Below are 23,096 nucleotides of genomic sequence, written 5' to 3'. Positions count from 1 at the left end.
AATATCCTCCAAATTATGTTTGAACTGACAGAACAGAACACAATTACCATTGAATAAAAAAGATTAAGAATTATAACTTAATATTGTTTTTGTTCAGTTGCTAAGTTGTTTCCGACTCTTTGCAACCACATGGATTGTAGTGCACCAGGCTTCTTTGTCCAGCACTATCTCCCTGAGTTTGCTCAAACTCATATCCATCAAGTCGGCGATGCCATCCAACCATCTCATCCTCTGTCACCCCCTCCTCCTCTTGCCCTCAGTTTTTCCCAGCATCAAGGTCTTTTTCAGTGAGTCAGCTCTTCGCATCAGGGGACAAAGTATTGGAGCTTCAGCTTCAGAATCAGCCCTTCCAATGAATAGTCAGGATTGATTTCCTTTAGGATTGACTGATTTGATATCCTTTCTGTCCAGGCGACTCTCAAGAGACTTCTCCAGAACCACAGTTCCAAAGCCTCAATCCTTCAGCGCTCAGCCTTCTTTATGGTCCAGCTCTCACATCCATACATCACTACTGGAAAACCCATAGCTTTGACTATATGGACCTTTGTCGGCAAAGTGATGCTCTGCTTTTTAGTATACTATCAAGGTTTGTCACAGCTATTCTTCCAAGGAGCAAGCACCTTTTAATTTCATGGTTGCAGTCACTGTCCTCATTGATTTTGGAGCCCAAGAAAATATAATTGAATACATAATTGCATATTTTTTTAATCTCAATATATGGAAGAAACCTTAGCTTATTTCAACAGTAAACCAGTTAAAGGAATTCAGGAAGTTAGCATTAACTAGTCTCTTCATTAGAAAATAAATCCAAATCTTAAACAAGAAAAATTAAATTATATGTTTAGTCTCCATATTGAAAAAAAGCAAGGAAAAGACATTTAGTTATTTATAACCTAAATTTACCAAACCAATTCATGTCTAAAGATTCACTTTGATGTTTCTAAGCTAACATTGTGAAGGATTTGTTTTTCCCTCAAAAATGTCAGTACATTCAAAATATTAATGTTCAACTTACATTCTTGAAATTCTGAGAATATTAAATTTTCCAAGTATTTATTAGTATCTCTAATGAAAAAATTCTCTTTTTTCCTAAGACACTATAACTTAATTTATTCTAGAAGTAGGGAAATATTTCATTTTCTTATCTATGAGCAGTAAAAGGTTTTTCTCAAATACACAGCCACCAACAGGACTTAAAACTTCAGTTCTACCACCCTAGGCACAGGACACTAGAAAACACAAAACACACATTCTCAAAGTGTTTTTCTCCTCGTCAGTGGAAATAATATTTTCTACATGGATTTGAGCACAACAAAAGACAAACAATATAGACCAACTGACCAAACTCTGTGTCATCTCTCGCCCAACAGAGAATAGATTCCCATCATCCTATAGAGATCCCAAGTGAATACATCATGAAACCAGATTGCCAATTAGAGCTACCCCAAACAGGAAATCATTTATAGATTATGGGACCTTGACTGGCCTGTTGGTTCAGTGCACGAGTTCCTGGAATTGGCTGGGTTTTCATACTTCTTTTTTTTTTTTTTTTTTTTTTTTTTAATACAGGAGGGTTCAGTACCCAGTTGGGAAAATGGACATTACCTAACATTGAGTTAACCAAAACTGGTAACTATTAGCCAAGGATCCAAAACAATAATAATGAAGCAAGGAAACCGGAATAAAAGGCACCAAATCAGAAGAAAATGGAGAGTCAGAATTTCACTCCAGAGGCCACTTCTTTGGAACTGTTTCACCAGTTCCAGCAGGCAGGCATACTATGTATTTTGATGGCAACCTCCAACCCTATTAAAGTGTAATTTTTAAGTAGTTGAAAACATGGTTCTCATACAAACATAGAGGGAGCACTTGCCGAAGATTTATTTAGCTTATTTAATGAAAAAAGCAGCAAGATGATACAGCTGGCCCAAAAGAGAATTAGAGTTTAGGTAATTTCTCAGGAAAGACATATGAAATAATCTGTTTAGAGACAAAGCCATTTAGCATCAAACAGGACAATAAAACCATAACTTTGAGATGTTTTTCTTTCCACTGGGCCAAAATCATTTTCAGGTCTTCAAAACACAAATCTACACGTCAACTTACAACTTCATAAGTCTGAGCCAAATTAGTAGTAAATTACAGGTCATACAAGCGTATCTGTCCATTGGTAATTAAATTATGCTTTGGTAAGCCTCTTAGGCTATGCTTCAACACATTGCTGAAGAGATTTTGAAACTCTTTGAGCTCATGGATCCTCTCCTTAGCTGTGTCCAGTCTACTGATATATTCATCACAAGCATTCATCATTTATATTGCAGTGTTTCTGACTTACAGCATTTCCTTTTTTTTAATTTTATTTTATTTTTAAACCTCAAACACTGTATTAGTTTTGCCAAACATCAAAACGAATCCGCCACAGCATTTCCTTTTGATTGTTTGTACAAATGTTATCTCTCTGCTCACATGACACACCTATTCTTGCATGTTGTCTACTTTCTATATTAGATTCCTTATCAAATTAATCAGCAGATCAGATCAGTCGCTCAGTCGAGTCCGACTCTTTGCGACCCCATGAATTGCAGCACGCTAGGCCTCCCTGTCCATCACCAACTCCCAGAGTTCACTCAGACTCCCGTCCATCGAGTCAGTGATGCCATCCAGCCATCTCATCCTCTGTCATCCCCTTCTCCTCTTGCCCCCAATCCCTCCCAGCATCAGAGTCTTTTCCAATGAGTCAACTCTTCGCATGAGGTGTTCAAAGTACTGGAGTTTCAGCTTTAGCATCATTCCTTCCAAAGAAATTCCAGGGCTGATCTCCTTCAGAATGGACTGGTTGGATCTCTTTGCAGTCCAAGGGACTCTCAAGAGTCTTCTCCAACACCACAGTTCAAAAGCATCAATTCTTCGGTGCTCAGCCTTCTTCACAGTCCAACTCTCACATCCATACATGACCACAGGAAAAACCATAGCCTTGACTGGATGGACCTTTGTTGGCAAAGTAATGTCTCTGCTTTTGAATATGCTATCTAGGTTGCTCATAACTTTCCTTCCAAGGAGTAACCGTCTTTTAATTTCATGGCTGCAAGCACCATCTGTAGTGATTTTGGAGCCCAGAAAAATAAAGTCTGACACTGTTTCCACTGTTTGCCCATCTATTTCCCATGAAGTGATGGGACCGGATGCCATGATCTTCGTTTTCTGAATGTTGAGTTTTAAGCCAACTTTTTCACTCTCCACTTTCACTTTCATCAAGAGGCTTTTTAGTTCCTCTTCACTTTCTGCCATAAGGGTGGTGTCATCTGCATATCTGAGGTTATTGATATGTCTCCCGGCAATCTTGATTCCAGCTTGTGTTTCTTCCAGTCCAGCGTTTCTCGTGATGTACTCTGCATATAAGTTAAATAAACAGGGTGACAATATACAGCCTTGACGAACTCCTTTTCCTATTTGGAACCAGTCTGTTGTTTCATGTCCAGTTCTAACTGTTGCTTCCTGACCTGCATATAGGTTTCTCAAGAGGCAGATCAGGTGGTCTGGTATTCCCATCTCTTTCAGAATTTTCCACATAGTTACCTAAAATTCCCAGTCTAATAATATCAAAATCTGTGCCATATCTGAATCTGGTTCTGAGGCATGACTTGTCTCTTCAGACTTTTTGCTTTTTCAGAATATCCTGTAATTTTTTGTTGCAAGCTGTGTATGATATAAAAGGAACTGAGAGAGACCTGAGATGTGAGGTGTTATATTTATCTGAATAGGAGTTAAATTGTGTTTACTGTTAGCTGTAGGTGTCAGAGACTAATATTTCCTCTAGTATCTTTTCTTTTTTGGTCTACTTTTTTTTTTTTTTTTTTTGCCTTTGGGTTTTCCTAGAGACTCCTTAAATAGAGTCTGAGGCCTGTGGGACGTTCAGCTGCCAGTCCCTGTTATTTTCAGGAGCCCTATTGATATGGTGTACAGTGTAGGGAGGAGAGGCAGTCTAGAGTCCATGGTCAGGTCTCAGTCTTTTTGTGAGCCTGAGATGGGCATTTCTCTTTACCCCTAGTTGGTTCTCTGGTGGCTCAGTAAAGAATTCACCTGCCAATGCAGGAGATGCAGGAGGTGAGGGTTTGATCCCTGGGTCAGGAAGATCCCCTGGAGAAGGAAATGGCAAGCCACTCTTGTGTTCTTGCCTGGGAAATCCCATGGACAGAGAAGCCTGGCAGGCTATAGTCCATGAAGTCGCAAAAGAATTGGATATGACTTAGCGACTAAACAACAACAAAAAAGGTTGGTTAGGCTTTGGTAAAACCCCAGTCAGTGAGGCTCTGGTAAAGAGTTTTCCTTGACAGCAGGCCCTGAGAAAGAGAACAGAGAGCTTTGGGCATACTGTACTTTGCTCCTGCCCCTATCAGAGCATCAGGGAAAGTTGGGACCTGGTGGGGCTGCTGGAGGTAAAACTCATGAAACCGTGGGGCTTCCCCTGAAATTTTTAACGTGGAGTTTTTAACTTAAAAACTAGTTACAATGCTAGTAACTACTCTACAATGAATCTCCAGCAATTCTTCAATTATAGTTTTAAGTCTTCCTACTAACTCCAGCGGGGGTCCTCTGCTTCTGGGCATCTGTTCTTGGTAAGCAAAGATTCTCTGTATCCACTTCTTTGTCTCCTGGGGGCAGCAGTTTACCCTGTGACCTTAAGTCTCTGGTGGATGTAAGAAGAGTTGTTGATCTTCAGTTTATTCCATTTTTTTCTCTTTGGGGAAACAGTGATAACTTTCAACCTCTTTATATGTCAGACTGGAACCACAATGAGAATCATAATCAGCTTTACAGATTTATTATGATAATGACATTAAATATATTAGATAAGTTAATATTTAAGACATGATATATAGGAAGCAACTAATAAATGGAAGATATGTTTATTAATATTCCTAAAGATTTTTTTAATCAGACAAAATAACTAAATAAGAAAGTCAGTGTATTTTCAGTGAGTTGTTTCTCACTGGCCACACTTCATAGAGTCAGATCACTGCCGCACTGCAACTCATGTCATCTGGAGAGCCCCACTCAAATTTTCCCAAATGTCAACATTTAGTTGGTGTTTAGGCATCATATGAAAAATAAAATTAATCTTCATCATAAAAGGAAGCATTCCAAATATTATAAAATTATCAACATTAGCTAAAAAATGAATGGTTCTAACAAAAGGTTTGTGTCTCAGTTATATTCCCTATGCACAAGGACCATTCTACAGATCAGATCAGATCAGTCACTCAGTCGTGTCCGACTCTCTGCGACCCCATGAATTGCAGCATGCCAGGCCTCCCTGTCCATCACCAACACCCGGAGTTCACTGAGACTCACGTCCATCGAGCCAGGGATGCCATCCAGCCATCTCATCCTCTGTCGTCCCCTTCTCCTCCTGCCCCCAATTCCTCCCAGAATCAGAGTCTTTTCCAATGAGTCAGCTCTTCGAATGAGATGGCCAAAGTACTGGAGTTTCAGCTTTAGCATCATTCCATTCCAAAGAAATCCCAGGGCTGATCTCCTTCAGAATGGACTGGTTGGATCTCCTTGCAGTCCAAGGGGCTCTCAAGAGTCTTCTCCAACACCACAGTTCAAAAGCATCAATTCTTCGGCACTCAGCCTTCTTCACAGTCCAACTCTCACATCCATACATGACCACAGGAAAAACCATAGCCTTGACTAGACGAACCTTTGTTGGCAAAGTAATGTCTCTGCTTTTGAATATGCTATCTAGGTTGATCATAACTTTCCTTCTAAGGAGTAAGCGTCTTTTAATTTCATGGCTTCAGTCACCATCTATAGTGATTTTGGAGCCCAGAAAAATAAAGTCTGACACTGTTTCCACTGTTTCCCCATCTATTTCCCATGAAGTGATGGGACCAGATGCCATGATCTTCGTTTTCTGAATGTTGAGTTTTAAGCCAACTTTTTTACTCTCCACTTTCACTTTCATCAAGAGGCTTTTTAGTTCCTCTTCACTTTCTGCCATAAGGGTGGTGTCATCTGCATATCTGAGGTTATTGCTATTTCTCCCGGCAATCTTGATTCCAGCTTGTGTTTCTTCCAGCCCAGCGTTTCTCGTGATGTACTCTGCATATAAGTTAAATAAACAGGGTGACAATATACAGCCTTGACGAACTCCTTTTCCTATTTGGAACCAGTCTGTTGTTCCATGTCCAGTTCTAACTGTTGCTTCCTGACCTGCATACAAATTTCTCAAGAGGCAGATCAGGTGTTCTGGTATTCCCATCTCTTTCAGAATTTTCCACAGTTTATTGTGATCCACACAGTCAAAGGCTTTGGCAGAGTCAATAAAGCAGAAATAGATGTTTTTCTGGAACTCTCTTGCTTTTTCCATGATCCAGCGGATGTTGGCAATTTGATCTCTGGTTCCTCTGCCTTTTCTAAAACCAGCTTGAACATCAGGAAGTTCACGGTTCATATATTGCTGAAGCCTGGATTGGAGAATTGTGAGCATTACTTTACTAGCGTGTGAGATGAGTGCAATTGTGCGGTAGTTTGAGCATTCTTTGGCATTGCCTTTCTTTGGGATTGGAATGAAAACTGACCTTTTCCAGTCCTGTGACCACTGCTGAGTTTTCCAAATTTGCTGGCATATTGAGTGCAGCACTTTCACAGCATCATCTTTCAGGATTTGGAAGAGCTCAAATGGAATTCCATCACCTCCACTAGCTTTGTTCGTAGTGATGCTTTCTAAGGCCCACTTGACTTCACATTCCAGGATGTCTGGCTCTAGGTCAGTGATCACACCATTGTGATTATCTGGGTCGTGAAGATCTTTTTTGTACAGTTCTTCTGTGTATTCTTGCCATCTCTTCTTAATATCTTCTGCTTCTGTTAGATCCATACCATTTCTGTCCTTTATTGAGCTCATCTTTGCATGAAATGTTCCTTTGGTATCTCTGAGTTTCTTGAAGAGATCCCTAGTCTTTCCCATTCTGTTGTTTTCCTCTATTTCTTTGCATTGATCACTGAGGAAGGCTTTCTTATCTCTTCTTGCTATTCTTTGGAACTCTGCATTCAGATGTTTGTATCTTTCCTTTTCTCCTTTGCTTTTCGCTTCTCTTCTTTTCACAACTATTTGTAAGGCCTCCCCAGACAGCCATTTTGCTTTTTTGCATTTCTTTTCCATGGGGATGGTCTTGATCCCTGTCTCCTCTACCATGTCACAAACCTCATTCCATAGTTCATCAGGCACTCTATCTATCAGATCTAGGCCCTTAAATCTATTTCTCACTTCCACTGTATAATCATAAGGGATTTGATTTAGGTCATACCTGAATGATCTAGTGGTTTTCCCTACTTTCTTCAATTTAAGTCTGAATTTGGCAATAAGGAGTCCATGGTCTGAGCCACAGTCAGCTCCTGGTCTTGTTTTTGCTGACTGTATACATGTTTGGCTGCAAAGAATATAATCAATCTGATTTCAGTGTTGACCATCTGGTGATGTCCATGTATCGAGTCTTCTCTTGTGTTGTTGGAAGAGGGTGTTTGTTATGACCAGTGCATTTTCTGAAGCCCTTTCTAGAAAAATCGGTTAATATGTGAAACACAAAGTCTGGTTCATGGGAGACAATAAACACATTTGTTGTTTTCCTTATCTCCTCCTTCCTTTCCCCTAGTGAGGACACATTAAAGCGAATTCTTCAAATTAAATGAATTCAGAAAAGCAGGGTTAAAATTTAGTCAATTTGTCAGTATTGAAAACTCAAAGATGTCACTAGTCTTAGTGTATTCTAAGTTCTTAAGCTATCTGAATGTTAACATCTAAGTTTATTATCTTATCATTGTACACCCTACTTTTTATGCACCTCAAATTATAGGAGTATTATTTATAAGTGATCTCTATTTAAAGCATTATCTGTGTCACTAAATATCAGAGATATCATTTGTCATTTAGCCTTCAGGATAATAAACCATGCATTTGTCCTGTGGGTGATGCAGATGGCCCCTCAAAGAAGACCATGACTTCTAACATTTCTTGTCTCCATCAATGTATATTTCACTATTTACTCAATTTTTTACTTTTTTCAAGCTATAAAACAATATGCCAATAGAGTAGCATTCCACAGACATGGTGGTCCAGCATCTACCACCCCAAATTATCCACAAATAGAAAAGATATATAAGTCCTTGCTACTCAAGGTGTAGCCCATATACCAATGGCATTGGTGTATGTTTATCCATTCTGTGTAACAAATACTCCAAAATTTAGCAAGGCAAACAACAAATGTGTTATCTCAGTTTCTGTGAGTCAGAAGTCTGGCACAGGTAAACTGAGTGTTTCTGGCTTGAGTCTCTTCAAAGTCTGCAATTAGCACATCAGATGGAGCTGCAGTCATTTCACAGCCCCCTCACTGCTTCATGCTCACTCACATAGGCAGTAGTAGTGGGCAGGCCTCTGTTCAGTTCAGTTCAGTTCAGTCGCTCAGTCGTGTCCGACTCTTTGCGACCCCATGAATCGCAGCACGCCAGGCCTCCCTGTCCATCACCAACTCCCGGAGTTCACTCAAACTCACATCCATCGAGTCGGTGATGCCATCCAGCCATCTCATCCTCTGTCATCCCCTTCTCCTCCTGCCCCCAATCCCTCGCAGCATCAGAGCCTTTTCCAGTGAGTCAATTCTTTGCATGAGGTGGCCAAAGTACTGGAGTTTCAGCTTTAGCATCCTTCCTTCCAAAGAAATCCCAGGGTTGATCTCCTTTAGAATGGGCTGGTTGGATCTCCTTGCAGTCCAAGGGACTCTCCAGAGTCTTCTCCAACACTACAGTTCAAAAGCATCAATTCTTCAGCACCTAGCCCCTTACTAACTATTGTCCAGAGATATCAGTTCTGTATCATGGAGATCTCACAATAGTACACCTCACAGCCTGGCAGATTCCTCTCCTCTCAGCAAGTAAAAGAATGTACCCAAGACAGAAAACAGTCTTTTTGTAATCTTTTCTCAGAACTGACATCCCATCATTTTTGCCATATTGTATTCCTAAGAAACCAGTCAAAAGGTCCAGTCTACACTCAGGCTGGGATGTAGATACCAGGAAAGAGAGGGTTTTATTTGGAGGCATCTCAGAGGCTACCTACCTGTACTGGCATCTGCTGAGAACTTGTTCGAAATGCAGGATCACAGAATTAGTGGAGAGAATCTGAATTTTAACAAGACTCCAAGGTAATATATATGTCAAGAAGCACTGCTCCAGGGAGCAAAGCCCACGTGCTTTACTCTTTGCAGAGGCTGCTTCTTCACCTAATTTTACTCACTGCTTAAAGTCACTTTCTAAGAATTGTAAAGGTTAATTTTCCTTGCATCTGAGTTCTCTCATACTCAACAAATAGGAAAATTATAGTTACTGAAGTATTACTGAAGTACTGCTGTGCTGCAGATAGCAGATTAGAAAGAATTGAGTGACTCAGGAAGAAAAAATGGCATAAGAACTGTGGCAAACAGATCTAATATCAATATCTAGTAGTTACTGAAAGAGAAAACTGAGCACTTTTACAAGAAGGGACCATATGAAAAAAGGACTAACAAGTGATTACCTCAATAACCCCTAAGTGCATTGTTGAATAACTCTGAATTAGAAATACTCTGTTCATGGTGGTGGCCTCTTACTACTACTTGATTCTGTCTGGTTCTACTACTTTGTTCTATTTACAGAGATGGAGAAGAGCACAGCATATTTTAGAAATAAATCCATGAAAGATTATAATATAGAAATGTAAATACTAAGTGGGTCTAAGTATCTTGATTATTCCCTTTCCAAATAGATTTTATATCTCAATGATGCTTAAAGAATAATCTGTATTCAGTATTTGAAACCTTTCCATAAAAGACCACTAATAACTTTGGTATAAATATTTTACATCTCCCTCAAATTCTACTTAGGGGAAAAGATAAAATTCCATTCCATACCGACTGTATGTTTAGTGACATCATGCTGGCAGCTTGACACTGGCCATTGTAGGAGTATTTACAGCATAGAAACTGTAAAACTTCATAAATCAGAACTTGACTTAACTTTGTTGATTATCTTAAGACAATGATCTTAAGGGGAAAATGATCCAATGGGGAAAATGTTGATACTACAGATTCGACTTAAAACTGTGTCATGTCCTTAGCTATTACATTATCCATAGCACAAAAAAATTACTGGGAAATACTCTGTATGCAGTCAAAAACTCATCTAACTCAGCCAAATTGCTCCCATCACTGACAAATCCATAAAGCTCAGATGTAACTCATGCTGAGGCTGAAACAGGTTTCAGTTTAATGAATATAATTTGCACTAGGGTGGAAAATGGTTAAACAACAGATCACATATCAGACTTAAGGAAGAAAAATTATTTAGAAAAGAGTTAGTGGACTGGGATCAATTCTATTTGTTCAATTATGGTTGGACTGAAACTAGAAGTTGCTGTATGTACAATAATTCAACAAAAATAAACTAAAGGAGTCTCTGAGAATCAGTTACAGTACATGAAATTTACAATAAAAGGTACTGTATATTTTATTTTATAAAACATTCTATATAAATTATATATGTAATTTTATATAAATATTTTAGTATTATTTGTATCAGCACAGTTTCTATTATGCGCATGTATGCATGTTGTGTGTGTGTGTAGATTTCCAGGGAGCCAACCGTTCAACATTTCCCAGCACAGCACCCTGCCTCCTGCTTCCCTCCCATTGGAGACACAGCCACTACAAATCACAGGGGGACACATTACCAAATCCGAGCCTTCCGTGTAAAAATCGCACTTTAAATTCTAAATTAGAAAAATGAACATGCAGAAAGAACATTGATTATAAGTTAGCAGAAAAACTCTTCTGGTCTGTGTTCTGTGTGGGAGCTCTTCTATTACAAATATGGGGAGTCCATGTTTCAGTGACATCATTCCAAATGAATTTCAGCTCAGGTGATTTATAGTCTTATACATTAGCCAGAATTATACTTTGCATATACATATTGAAATCTCTCAAGAAAGAAATTTTCACTGTATTAGGTTATGGTAAAGGAGTTTTCATCACAGGCATCTAAGTATCAACTGGAGCTAAAACCTGACCGAATAAGGCTGTAGAGTTCTCTGTCTTCCTTTGGTAATCAGAGGACTCACCAGCAGACACTATACAGATCTCATGAGCAGGCCTGATGGCAGGAATTTATGTTCAAGATTCAGGAGAATCACATGTGCCCCTTTCAAATAAACCAGATGCAGCTATCTAATTTATCAAAACAATATCAATTGGTCAGCTGTGCTGATGATAGTGTTTTTATGTATGTAATTTAGTCTTTGGGGAAATTACCCCTCTATGAGGTTTTGGAAAACAGTGAACTGTTTTAGTTATTGTTCATTTCCACATAAAAACAATCCAAATGGAGGAAGACAAAGCTGACCGATAGAAAAATGGAATCCTCTGTTGCCCAATTCAAAACAAATTCTGTTGTAAATTTTGAACTGGCTAAGAAAGCAGAGGAAAAATTTGGCAGACTAGCTCTGACTTGCAAATGCTACATGCTCTTCTCCTAACGCATTCTAAACCCAAAGCATTGGATGCAAGTATTGTACTGTGTCTTCTCAGACTGCAGTAAGATGGTGCCATCCTTAAGGGTCCTCTGGACAAAATAGGAGTGCTTTAGAAATACAGCTATTAATAAAACTGCTGGAAATTTTAAGGATGAGTAGACAGGAAATCTGTATTCTTCAGAGGATGTGGCAAATTTGAGGAGGGAGTACATTTAGACAAGAGGAGGTTATACAAAGGGAACATGCAGATAAACTGGGATAAACTATTAGAGAAATAATATTCTAAGTATCTTTACAACAGCCCTTTAATTTAGTACATTAGATGCTTTTGATTTTTTTTTTTTAGATATTTAGAAATAAATACAGCTAGAAAAAAGGCCTTCCGCCAATTACAAATTTGAAAAAAAAAATGCTGATTGTTTTTTTCACCTTAGACACTAGGATTAGGACATCACATTAAAAGGTAAATCTAATTTATTCTCCTTCCTTCATATTCATGATCACTAACTTGCTTGCAAAATAGTCTTCTTCCTATAACAGCTTGCTGGACATTTGGGATTTGGGTCATGGATACTGTGGATTTTACAGTAGGTTGCACAACTGGGAGATGGCCTGCTTTTATCTGATTAGTCAATTCCCATAAATAAAAAGATAAGAATGGTACAGGAGAGCTTTGTGAGAGATATGAACACTGGTGCTATGCAAGCCTGCAGGATGACAAGAAGGAGTGAGCAATGTCCCTATTTGGCAGATAGATTCAGCAGCTCATGTGCACATTTCAGTTAATATATAGACCCATTAAATATGGTATGTACGTTTATCTTGGCACAGAACACAAATATTACTTTTAGTGAAACCCAAATGGCAAGAGCTAAAATTACTATCGCCACAGAATTTCTGATAAGGTGATTAAAATTCACATAGAGCTCAAACTCTAGCCATGAGCTTTTACTAGCTAAGTAATTTGCCAGAGATGGAGCAGTAAATTAATTGCTCTGTCTCCTGTATAGCTTGAATGATTCTCTCATAGCAGAAACAATTTAGTAATCAAATGGCCACAGGAGTGACAATCAGAGACTATGTTAGAATGAAGGGAAATCCTGAGATGATCTGATCTACAGAATCTTCTTATAACATTTTCAATGAAACCTCAATACAGAGAGCAGAGAAAAGTGATACATGGATTTCTCTACTGAATTACATTTTCAATATTGGGCAGAAATTAGACTTTGTTCACAGACTACTTTACTATGTCTATTGGGTCCAGGGGTTCACCAGAGCTCAAAATTAATCCCCAGGATTCTTCTTCTTGTATAAGAAGATTGTATATGCCAAGCCACCTTGCCCAAAGGTAGACAGACAATGACAGGCCAGAGCCCTGTCCTGGGTTCCTTACACACCACCACCAAAGAAGTCCATTTATTTGGCAACTTTGTGATGAAGTGAAAGCATGACCATATTCTTTCTTGGATTCCAGTGAGACAATTCATAACCTTTGTATTCTTGTAGTAGTAAAATGATAGATTGGACAAAAACATAGATCTGGAAAAGTTTATTATTAAGAATATTTGCTTTTCAAGACCCCCCCATTAAGTTCTTCTATAGACCAGTTCATTGATCATAATTGACATGAAATTTCAGTCTTCATTCTGTCTAGAGTTGAGAGACCTATTATGCTACAATTTTGAAGCATGAGAGGCTTATTAAGTATGAAGATGGGCTGTACTGCAATACCTAAGGGCCAGAGGTGACAAGTGAAGAGGAAAGGAGGAAAGGACATTGACATCTCTTTGGATCAATAATGCAAACCTTACAAAAAAATCTTTTTTTGGTAGCATCCTATTTGTTTGTTCCCTTTGTTTAATTTCTTTCACTAAGTGTTTACAGAACAATGCTGTTGTATTAGTACGAGTTATCACCTCAGAACGCACAGAATAATGCTTGGAGTGTGATTTACGTCGTGAAGTCCACTTCCTTTCAGAGATACTATCTTGTAACCTGTGCATTTAAGCTGGGAATAACCTTGCCCTAGTTACTCAGTGTTTGAACTCTGTGAATCAGTGGAGTGGGATTTCGTGCTTGGAATGCTGTAATACTGAAGAGCTCTTTCTTGCTACCTTGTTCTTTCCCCTCGAGCGCTGTATCACTAGCAAGTGTTAGTCAGTCATTTGTGTCCGACTCTTTGTGACCCAATGGACTCCTCTGCCATGGGATTCTTCAGGCAACAACACTGGAGGGGGTTGCCATTCCCTCCTGCAGGGGATCTTCCCAACCCACGGATTGAACCTGGGTCACTCATATTGCAGGCAGATTCTTAACCATCTAAGCCATTAGGGAAGCCCTATGATATTACTGACTTATAACAAAACTCAAGGGAGGGGCATTCTTGACAGATGGTTCAACTTACGGCAATCATTCAGGCCTTGGACAAATAAAACTTGTACATCCATTATGCGTTAAGCACTTTTGGAGGAACAGGACAGACCAAGTCCCCTGCCCTCTGTGATGGCTTACATGCTCATATGGGAGACAGAAAATAAAAAGTAAACAAGTAATAAGTAGGATGATTTCCATTAGTCATAAGTATTATGAAGGGAACATAAAAATATAGAAATGCTGTGTACAACTAAGCATAGGAATTAGATACTATGATTGATCAGGAAGGGGCTCTCCAAGGAGGAGTCACTTAAACTCAGACCATGAGGAAGTCCTCCCAACCACCACTGTCCTCAGAGAAATGTCCTGGGATCTTGTAAGACCTCAAGTGGGAAAACCACACAGGTTCCTGCCCACTGGGCAAGACTGCTGTTTTCTGAATGGATGGGCAGACTTCCTAAGGACTGATGTGCATAACAGTGAGGAAAGGCAGGGCAGCTGCTGGAGACAGAAGCCACATGGTGATTTAGTCCTGGTGGTGGATCGTTCCTACTTTGAAGTTTCCCCAGGAGTAACATTTGCTAAGTCGCTTCAGTTGTGTCCAACTCTGTGTGACCCCATAGACGGCAGCCCACCAGGCTACCTCGTCCCTGGGACTCTCCAGGCAAGAACACTGGAGTGGGTTGTCCTTTCCTTCTCCAATGCATGAAAGTGAAAAGTGAAAGGGAAGTCACTCAGTCGTGTCTGACTCTTAGCAACCCCATGGACTGCAGCCTACCAGGCTCCTCCATCCATGGGATTTTCCAGGCAAGGGTACCGGAGTGGGGTGCCATTGCCTTCTCCAAGGAGTAACATAACTGTACCTTAATTCCAGGAGAAAGCACTATTAGGTGGAGTGCCAGGTAACAGGCAGACAGCCGTGTGAACCGAATGGCCCAGGGCTCGCTCCCACGGTGGGAAGCTGTTTACTCTCTCCCCGGAGGACACAGGGTTAGATGCAGTTAAGTGTGTAATCATTATCAGCCTGACCAACACGTTCTTAGTGACTCGCTTTCGTCATATTTTCCCCTACAGTGGTTCAATGGCCTGTGAATGTTTGCTTTCAGAAGAAAAGAATTTTTTTATTTAAATAAATCATTTCATGGTCAAAGGAAGCTTTTGTTACTTCAGAGTCTACTCCCCTCTCATTCATATTGCTCAACAAAACTGAACACTTCTTATGTGATGCAGCCACTGTGTAGCTCAGACAAAAACTGCTGGGAAAAAAGTATAAGTATGTTTTAACCCTCCAGTGACACAGTTACTGGGAATGTGCATTATTGTCTTAAGAGCTGAACTTTCTCAGATCCTAAAATTACGACTATTTCCCCTCCGCAAAATCAATCCATCCTTAAAACAGACCATAAGAGATGGACAAAACGTAAGACACGGCTTTTTTAAGGAACTGAAAGCTTAGCTGAAGAAACAGCTAAAAGACACAATAATAGGTAGCAACATAAGTGTACAAAATTAAGGTAGACTGTCAGATACAAACTACACAGTAGAGGGTAAACAGGCCGGCAGAAGAGATACTTCATGGAAGAATTAGGACTTCAAGAATGGGGAGAATTTGGACGGGAAAACAGTCAAGTATTTCAAGTGAAGGGAGTAACAGGGAATACGTCCAGATCTGGGCATGCGCAGGAACATTCTGACAGGACAGGGTGGGGATGTGAACAAATGTAGCTGTGATTCATCTGGGGAGCTGTTGGGAAATGGCCACACTTCCATTGCACTGTTCCTACAATGGGCACAGCATGTTTTATCGGCTACAGATGCTTAACTGAACAATTTTGCAAGACTTTGACTTCTATTGATTTTCCTGGCTCCTCTGTGGACGTAGGCAAATTGTTGGTGATTTGTAAATATTTGTTGTATTACTTGTAATTTGAACAGTATTTTGATGACTCATAGGGTGTGGGGGTAAATTCAAATATAAAAAATTGCCACAAAACCTCCTTCCCCCACACAACCTTAAAGCAAGGTCACTGAGACAACACCACAAAGAGAAAACCATCTCAAGACTTACTAAGTTCTGTTCATGAATGTCTCAGAGAAAATTGATTTTCCTTGCTGACTGCCTAAGAATTTTTGGTACATTTCTCAGAGAAGATAAGGTAGTCTCCTAAGTCACTTTATTTAATATCCTAGGTAGATTAACAGTTTTTAAATTATACTTCATACTTTATACATACATATGTAAGCATTTTTGTACATATACACATGGAGTTTACCTGCAATCTTAAATCTCTGAAGTCATCCTAGAAATTTCATCTCTCTTAATAGTTGTCTGTCACATTCACTCAATCCAAAGTTCCCCTTCAGAGATGGATTGTTTCCTAGAAATACATTTACAATATAAATGCATATATAAGCTTCTTTCTCTCTTCTGACTTGAGTCACTCACAACAGAGTGCCTTGGATAATTCTAGAAACCCATAAATCTGAATTATCCTGGGTGTTCAAGAGAGAATAAGCAAGGCCCAGTCTCCTGGGTTAAAAGATCTCAGGTGAAAAAAAAACTGGAATTTTCATTTAAACCCTGATGAATGTGACTAGGACCTCTGGTGGCTAAATCTGTCCTTGCCTCACAGTCCAGTCCACTGGAATCTCTGTAGGAGCCTTATCTCTTCAATTCCAACCAGAGCAAGGGCTATCTTGCAGCGTCTCTCCCCCTACTTCCTTCAGAAACACTCTTCATGTTAACAGATATTCCTGTTGAACTGTAGGGCCTACAGAGAAATTCTGCTTTGTAACTAAGAAGACAGATTTCTCTGAAGTAATTTAAACCATCAGAAAGACTACGTACCTAGAAGTCATTTAAGGGAACTGTCCCAGAGTCTCATATCCCAGTTTTGATTGGAGCTGCTCTTGACACATCTGAAGGAAATAATGAAATCTACAGAAAATACTTGTACACTTCATTGTGTAAAGTAGATCAGCCTCATTTATCAGCCTCTTGGATTCAGGGAATATTGAAACAATTTGGTTCCTGTGAAACATGAAGCATTTTTCAGCACTACATATTTGTCAATATAGTCATAAAAGGTACAGACATTTTCTGTACTCTTAATTTTTTATTTGCAGATTTCAGTTTCTTCATCTATAAAAGAGGGATAGAAATAATAATACTTAAGGCACAGGGTTATTATTGAGTTGACCAAATGTTCGCTTGGGTTTTTCTATAACATCGAAAAACCTGAATGAACTTTTTGGCCAACCCAATATAATGCGTGTTGAGCTTTTATTAATGGTGTTTGTCACATAATCTCTCAAAAATAGGAGCTGCTACAATGATGATGATGATTCCTTAATTTCTACAGATTCCTATCCCCCCTTTTCTCAATATCCACACACGTACTCTCAATTAACAAGGATAAACTATTAAATCTGAGCTTCCCTGGTGGCTCAGTGGTAAAGAATTCTGCCTGCCAATGCAGGAGACACAGGTTCAATCCCTGGGTCAGGAAGATCCCCTGGAGAAGGAAATGGCAACCCACTCCAGTATTCTTGCCTGGGAAATCACATGGATAGAGGACTACAGTGCATGGGGTCACAAAAGAGTCAGACACAACTAAGCAACTAAAACAACAACAACAAACAATCTGGCCATAGAGAGAACAAGTCTCTTGACAGAATCTGTCATTCAATAGGCTATTTCCAGGCAGCTTGGTGAAGGTCAGAGATGCAGTGAGAGTTTATAGTCCCTTTCAGAGCCTGTTAAGGCTGGAAGGGAGTTCTTTGAATATGACTCCTACCCTTTGTCAGCAGTTTTCAAAAAGATCCTGCGCTCAAGCAAATTTGTATTTTATTCTCTGAATGTAAAATGATGGACTGCAGGAGACAGAATTTAAATGACTCTGGGGTCTTTCAAGAACACAGAATAACTGGCAGGTCTCTCCTCTCTCCCTGCCCTCCACAGGTTAACCTCAGAGCCACAGACGGGAAGCTCATGCGCCAGTTGCTCCTCATCAATGAGAGCATCGAGTCCATCAAGTGGATGATTGAAGAGAAAGCCACCATCACCAGCCGAGGCAGCAGTCTGAGTGGCAGCCTGTGCAGCTTACTGGAGAGTCAGAGCACCTCCTTACATGGCAGCTGCAACAGCCTCCATGATGGCAGTGACGGGCTCGACGGCATCTCCGTGGGGAGCTACCTGGACACTTTGGCAGATGACGTCCCAGGCCACCACACTCCCTCAGACTTGGACCAGTTCAGTGACAGTTCAGTCATAGGGGACTCACACGCACTGTACAAGCGTCCCAAATTGGATTCTGAATACTACTGCTTTGGCTAATGCCCCAGTTTTATGCATGGGATTGGTGTGCAATTAACTTGTATTTATCCTCCTTCTCCGCTGCTATATCTTTGGTGTGAATTTTTTTTTTTTTTTTTTAGTATGACAACCTTTTAAAAGGAAGCTTATTTTGAATGGCTTGATGGTATTTCTGTTGCTCCTAGTATTTCTCGTCTGGACTGATGTCTCTTTCTCTCTTAAGTCTCTCTATTTATTACGATGATTTTTCTCCCTTCTTTCACAGTGGCACAAATAAAGTAGGGGGAAAAGAATAAGCAATAATTATATCTTTGCTTTTGTTTTCAGAGCAAGGGGTCAGGGATTACAAGATAAACTTCCCTAAATTTTACAATAAACCAAAGTCTCATAATAGCTGATTTTGTTGTCTGTATTCTTAAATGATTCAAAGGTTTGTTTTCCAGAAAACACTGTGGTTTATTACTGTTTTTATATTAGGTTGGACAACATGCTTGGGACTAAGCTAGGCATTATTTTGAGGCCACAAGTTCCTAGTGTGAAATCAATAATACTGCTAACCACACATTGCTCATGACAGCCATTAGGAAGCCCCAACTCTATGCAATCTATTCAATTCAAGTTTGTGTTCATACTGTAGATGATCATTTTGTCACCAGTGATTCTAACTCAAGCTGTAGACAAATTTGTGTAATTAAATATATGATTCTCCCAAATTTCAAAGAATAATTGAAATTAAGTAAGAAGGTGATTAGAGGTTAAGGTGTCCTAGATTTATTGTATTCTGAGATTTTGTTGATGTTTACTATAAGCACTTTACAATTATAGGATATATAAAACCATAGATTCATACAATGGATGTATGATGGATGAATGAAGTCGGAAGTAGTATCACTATTCACTTACAAAACCTAATAGATCCTTTCATTCTGAGAAGAATAAATAATTTCTTTGTTTTCTGGAATGACGTCTGAAATATCATTCATGTAGTGAAAATTTCAATGTGATATTAATCTTCTACATTTCCTTTATCTTGATGATTCCTCGTGAGTAAATCTAATTGAGATTTCAAACTGTTCTCTGTAATGATACATGTTTCTGCACTAAACACTTGTCAGTGTGAACCAAAAACTCTACTCATAACTGAAAAATGGCCATACTCCAGAAATAATTTCCCCCAAATTTCCTTTATTATTATACATATTACACACAGTCAAATTTATTATTTCCAAGTTATATATTATTCAATTTCCAATTAAGATCTATGGGGTCTATATTTCACACTGGTCCTTTTTTCATAAATCGTAGATAAAATCCTCATCAACAACAATCTCAAGATGTCAGGATTGTCTCCCTTCTGTGTTTGAGGAAAATGAAACACAAAGAAAGCAGGTAACTGGGTCAGATCTCCCAGTAAGTGTCAAAATTGGAATTTAAACTTAAGCCTGTCTAGTTCTAAAAATAAAACTTGGTAATAAAACTTGGTACCTACGGAAGTTAAATAATAAAGTGGAGATGAGAAAGCAAACTTAACCCGTGACAAAAAGTGACCTATCATTTTTCTTCTAAATTAGTAGGATGTACATGCTCAAATCCTGAGGTTTTTGAGTCCATTCCTGAAATCACATGTCCATAATCAGTGTTGTGTTTATAGGTGAAGCAGGGAGTTGGCCATGTGCCAGCTATTCCCCATTTTTTTTTTACCCCTTTCTACTTGCTTTCATTTTAAACTTTTAGTAAAGGCTGGTGGGTTGGCTATTTTGTTTGGTTTTAATGTGGAATTAAACCAAGCAACTTTTGGCACAGAGTTTTTTACCAGATTAAAATCAAAGATCATGCATTATGATCTAGTAGATAGAACTAAGATTAATGAATTTCAAACACAGAGTAATGACATTTGTAACTATACGTCTACAGCACTGCAAGACCATGTTCAACAAGAGGGAAATGGGACAGCAAAACTGTAAGAGGCATCAAAGCTAAATTCTAACGTCTTCAAAACCTGAGATTTGTCTGGAATAAGCCAGGCACAGGAAAGATGAGTTCTGTCCTCAGATCACTGTTTCACATTGTAAATTCAATCTGACCAATTTCTTTCACATGCTCCTTTTGCCAATCATGTTCCCCTGCTATCTGTCCATCCCAGGCCCTCTATAAATGTCATCTCTATAGAACGGAAATAAAAAAGCCTGAATACAATATGAATGAAATGTGTAGAACAGTTTTCATTTATGCATCTAATTTTAAGGGATCTATAATGAACACTGGCAGAAAACTTGAAAATGTTTTGGCTATGTAAGTTTCACTATGTTATGTACTTTACTGTAATTCCTATTTTTTTGTAGAAGATACCAAATATACAGTCTATGATTTAGACATATGGAGTCACACATAAGCCAACAATGTTTTGATAGTTGATTTTACTAAGAAGAGGGGAATATGAAGCTAAACACTAATTACTGACATATTCATTGGTCTCAAGACAATGGATGCATTTTCAAATAACTAATCCCCATAACCAATGTATGAGCTGGAACACTTGATATTTGATTTCTGTCAGCACCATAAAGAAATGGGGTAAAAATTTAAAGTGCCTTCAAATTATTCTGCCTGCATTGAGTTGTGTTCTCCCAGAAACATGGAATTTTCCTCAGTTACAGTAGCCTCTACATTTTATGGATTTGTCTGTCTTCTACTGGGAAGAAGACAATTGGAGGTAAGGAATTTGGGAAATTTAAAGCTAGTGCATATTTGGAGTTCTGCAAATAAAGAAACTCAAGATAATCAACTTAGAAGTCTTAATTTCAAAGAAACTCCAGTATTTATACTATGTCAGCCCCAAACTGCGTACACAGCATCAATTAGTTCTAGGTATTTACCAACCATTAGAAATTCAATGTGGGCTTTTCTGATGGCTCAGTGGTAAAGAATCTGCCTGCCAAGGCAGGAGACTTGGGTTTGATGCCTGAGTTAGGAAGATACCCTGAAGAAGGAAATGGCAACCCACTCCAGTATTCTTGGCTAGACAATTCCATGGACCAAGAAGCCTGGTGGGCTACAGTCAATGGGGATGCTAAAGAGTCAGACATGACTTAGCAACTGAACAACAACAAGAAATGCAATATGATTCTTTGTTGCTGAGTGAATTGTAAAGGTACTCGGGACTCCACGATTAATGTCATCAATATGTATTCTTCCTGAGTCCATCAAAACACCATTGCCTCCATGATGCCAAAATGAATGGTTATTTTGAGGTTCTCCTATCATTGACATCTCAGCAATAACTGACAAATTTGATCACTCCTTTCTTGAAAAACTGTCTTCGTCTGACATCCAGCACATCCCTATCTCACGCGTTCCCTCATTGCTGCTGCCTGATTGTTGGAATACTCTGTTGCTAGATTTTCTTCATTCTCCTGACCCCCACACACAAGAGTGTCTCTTGGCATAGTTCTGGCAACATTTTCTGAAATTGTTCCAATGGGGATTTCATCCAGTTTTATAGCTTTAAATGTCATCTACATGCTGAGATTCCTCCAAGTCTATCTCTAGCCGCAGTCTCCCTTCTGAACTCCAGTCTCCCACATCCATCTGATACTACAGCATCTCTACTTGATCTCTGATAAAAATCTCAGTCAAAACACAACCAACATTAAAGTTGTGCTCTTGTTCTGTAATCTCCAGTTCAGTAAATGCTTCCTCTAATTACCAAATGCTCAGCCCAGATCCTTGAAGTCATTTCTTAAAGTGCTCTCTTTCTCTCACACCACATCTACCACATGCAATTTGTCATGTAAATCATAAAAGAACCACCTTAGAAATATATCCAGAATGAGCTATAGATTTTTAAAAATTTTTACCGAGTACCGTTATTTTACAATGTTGTGTTAGTTTCTGTTGTACAGCAAAGTGAATCAGCTATATGTATACATATATCCCTTCATTTTTAGGTAGAATTTCCAGGTGGCTCAGTGGTGAAGACCTCCCAAGCAGTAGACATGGGTTTGATCCCTGGGTCAGAAAGATCCCTTGGATAAGAAAATGGCAACCCACTTCAGTATTCTTGCCTCAGAAATTATATGAACTGAGGAACCTGGCAGGCTAAAGTCCATGGGGTCGCAAAGAGTTGGACATGACTTAGCATCTAAACAACTACAAATCCCTTTCTTTCTATGGATTTCCTTCCCATTTAGGTCACCACAGACCACTGAATAGACTTCTCTGTGGTATAGAGTAGGTTCTCATTGATTATCTAGTTTATACATAATAGTGTAAATATGTCAATGCCAATCTCCCAATTTATCACACCCCCTCTTCCCCACCCTGGTGTCCGTATGTTTGTTCCTTACATCTGTGTCCCTTACCCCGGTTATGACTCTAATCAAGTCAGTGTCACTTATCCCTGGGATTATTTAAATAGCCCCGTCTTGTCTTATTGCTTCTACCTTTACCTCCCCACAGTTAATTTTCATCACAGCAACAAGAGTAATCTATTAAGAAGCAAGTTGGATTTTTGCCAGCCTCTATTTCTTTTGAACTGTGGTGCTGGAGAAGACTCTTGAGAGTCCCGTGGACAGCATGGAGATCCAACCAGTCCATCCTAAAGGAAATCAGTCCTGAATATTCATTGGAAGGACTGATGCTGAAGCTGAAACTCCAATACTCTGCCCACCTGATGTGAAGAACTGACTCATTGGGAAAGACCCTGATGCTGGGAAAGACTGAAGGCAAGAGGAGAAGGGGACGACAGAGGATGGGATGGTTGGATGGCATTGCTGACTCAATGGACACGAGTTTGAGTGAACTCCAGGAGTTGGTGATGGAGAGGGAGGCCTGGCGTGCTGC

At 39.3% G+C, this 23,096-nt stretch overlaps 1 protein-coding gene across 1 annotated transcript in view; it reads left to right on the top strand.

The window, feature by feature from the left end:
• LURAP1L (leucine rich adaptor protein 1 like) overlaps nucleotides 1–19,067 on the top strand; it is a 53,207-nt gene extending 34,140 nt beyond the window's left edge. The window contains exon 2 of the mRNA XM_055578077.1: nucleotides 17,901–19,067. Coding sequence (XP_055434052.1) covers nucleotides 17,901–18,275 — 375 coding nt within the window. The 3' untranslated portion in view covers nucleotides 18,276–19,067. The remainder of the gene's footprint in view (nucleotides 1–17,900) is intronic.
• The last annotated feature ends 4,029 nt before the right edge of the window (nucleotides 19,068–23,096 follow it).

This window comes from Bubalus kerabau, chromosome 4 (assembly GCF_029407905.1).
Source record: "Bubalus kerabau isolate K-KA32 ecotype Philippines breed swamp buffalo chromosome 4, PCC_UOA_SB_1v2, whole genome shotgun sequence".
Classification (NCBI taxonomy): domain Eukaryota; kingdom Metazoa; phylum Chordata; class Mammalia; order Artiodactyla; family Bovidae; genus Bubalus; species Bubalus kerabau.
The sequence above is the reverse complement of the archived record's forward strand: the minus strand, read 5'-3'. Positions and strand labels throughout refer to the sequence as shown.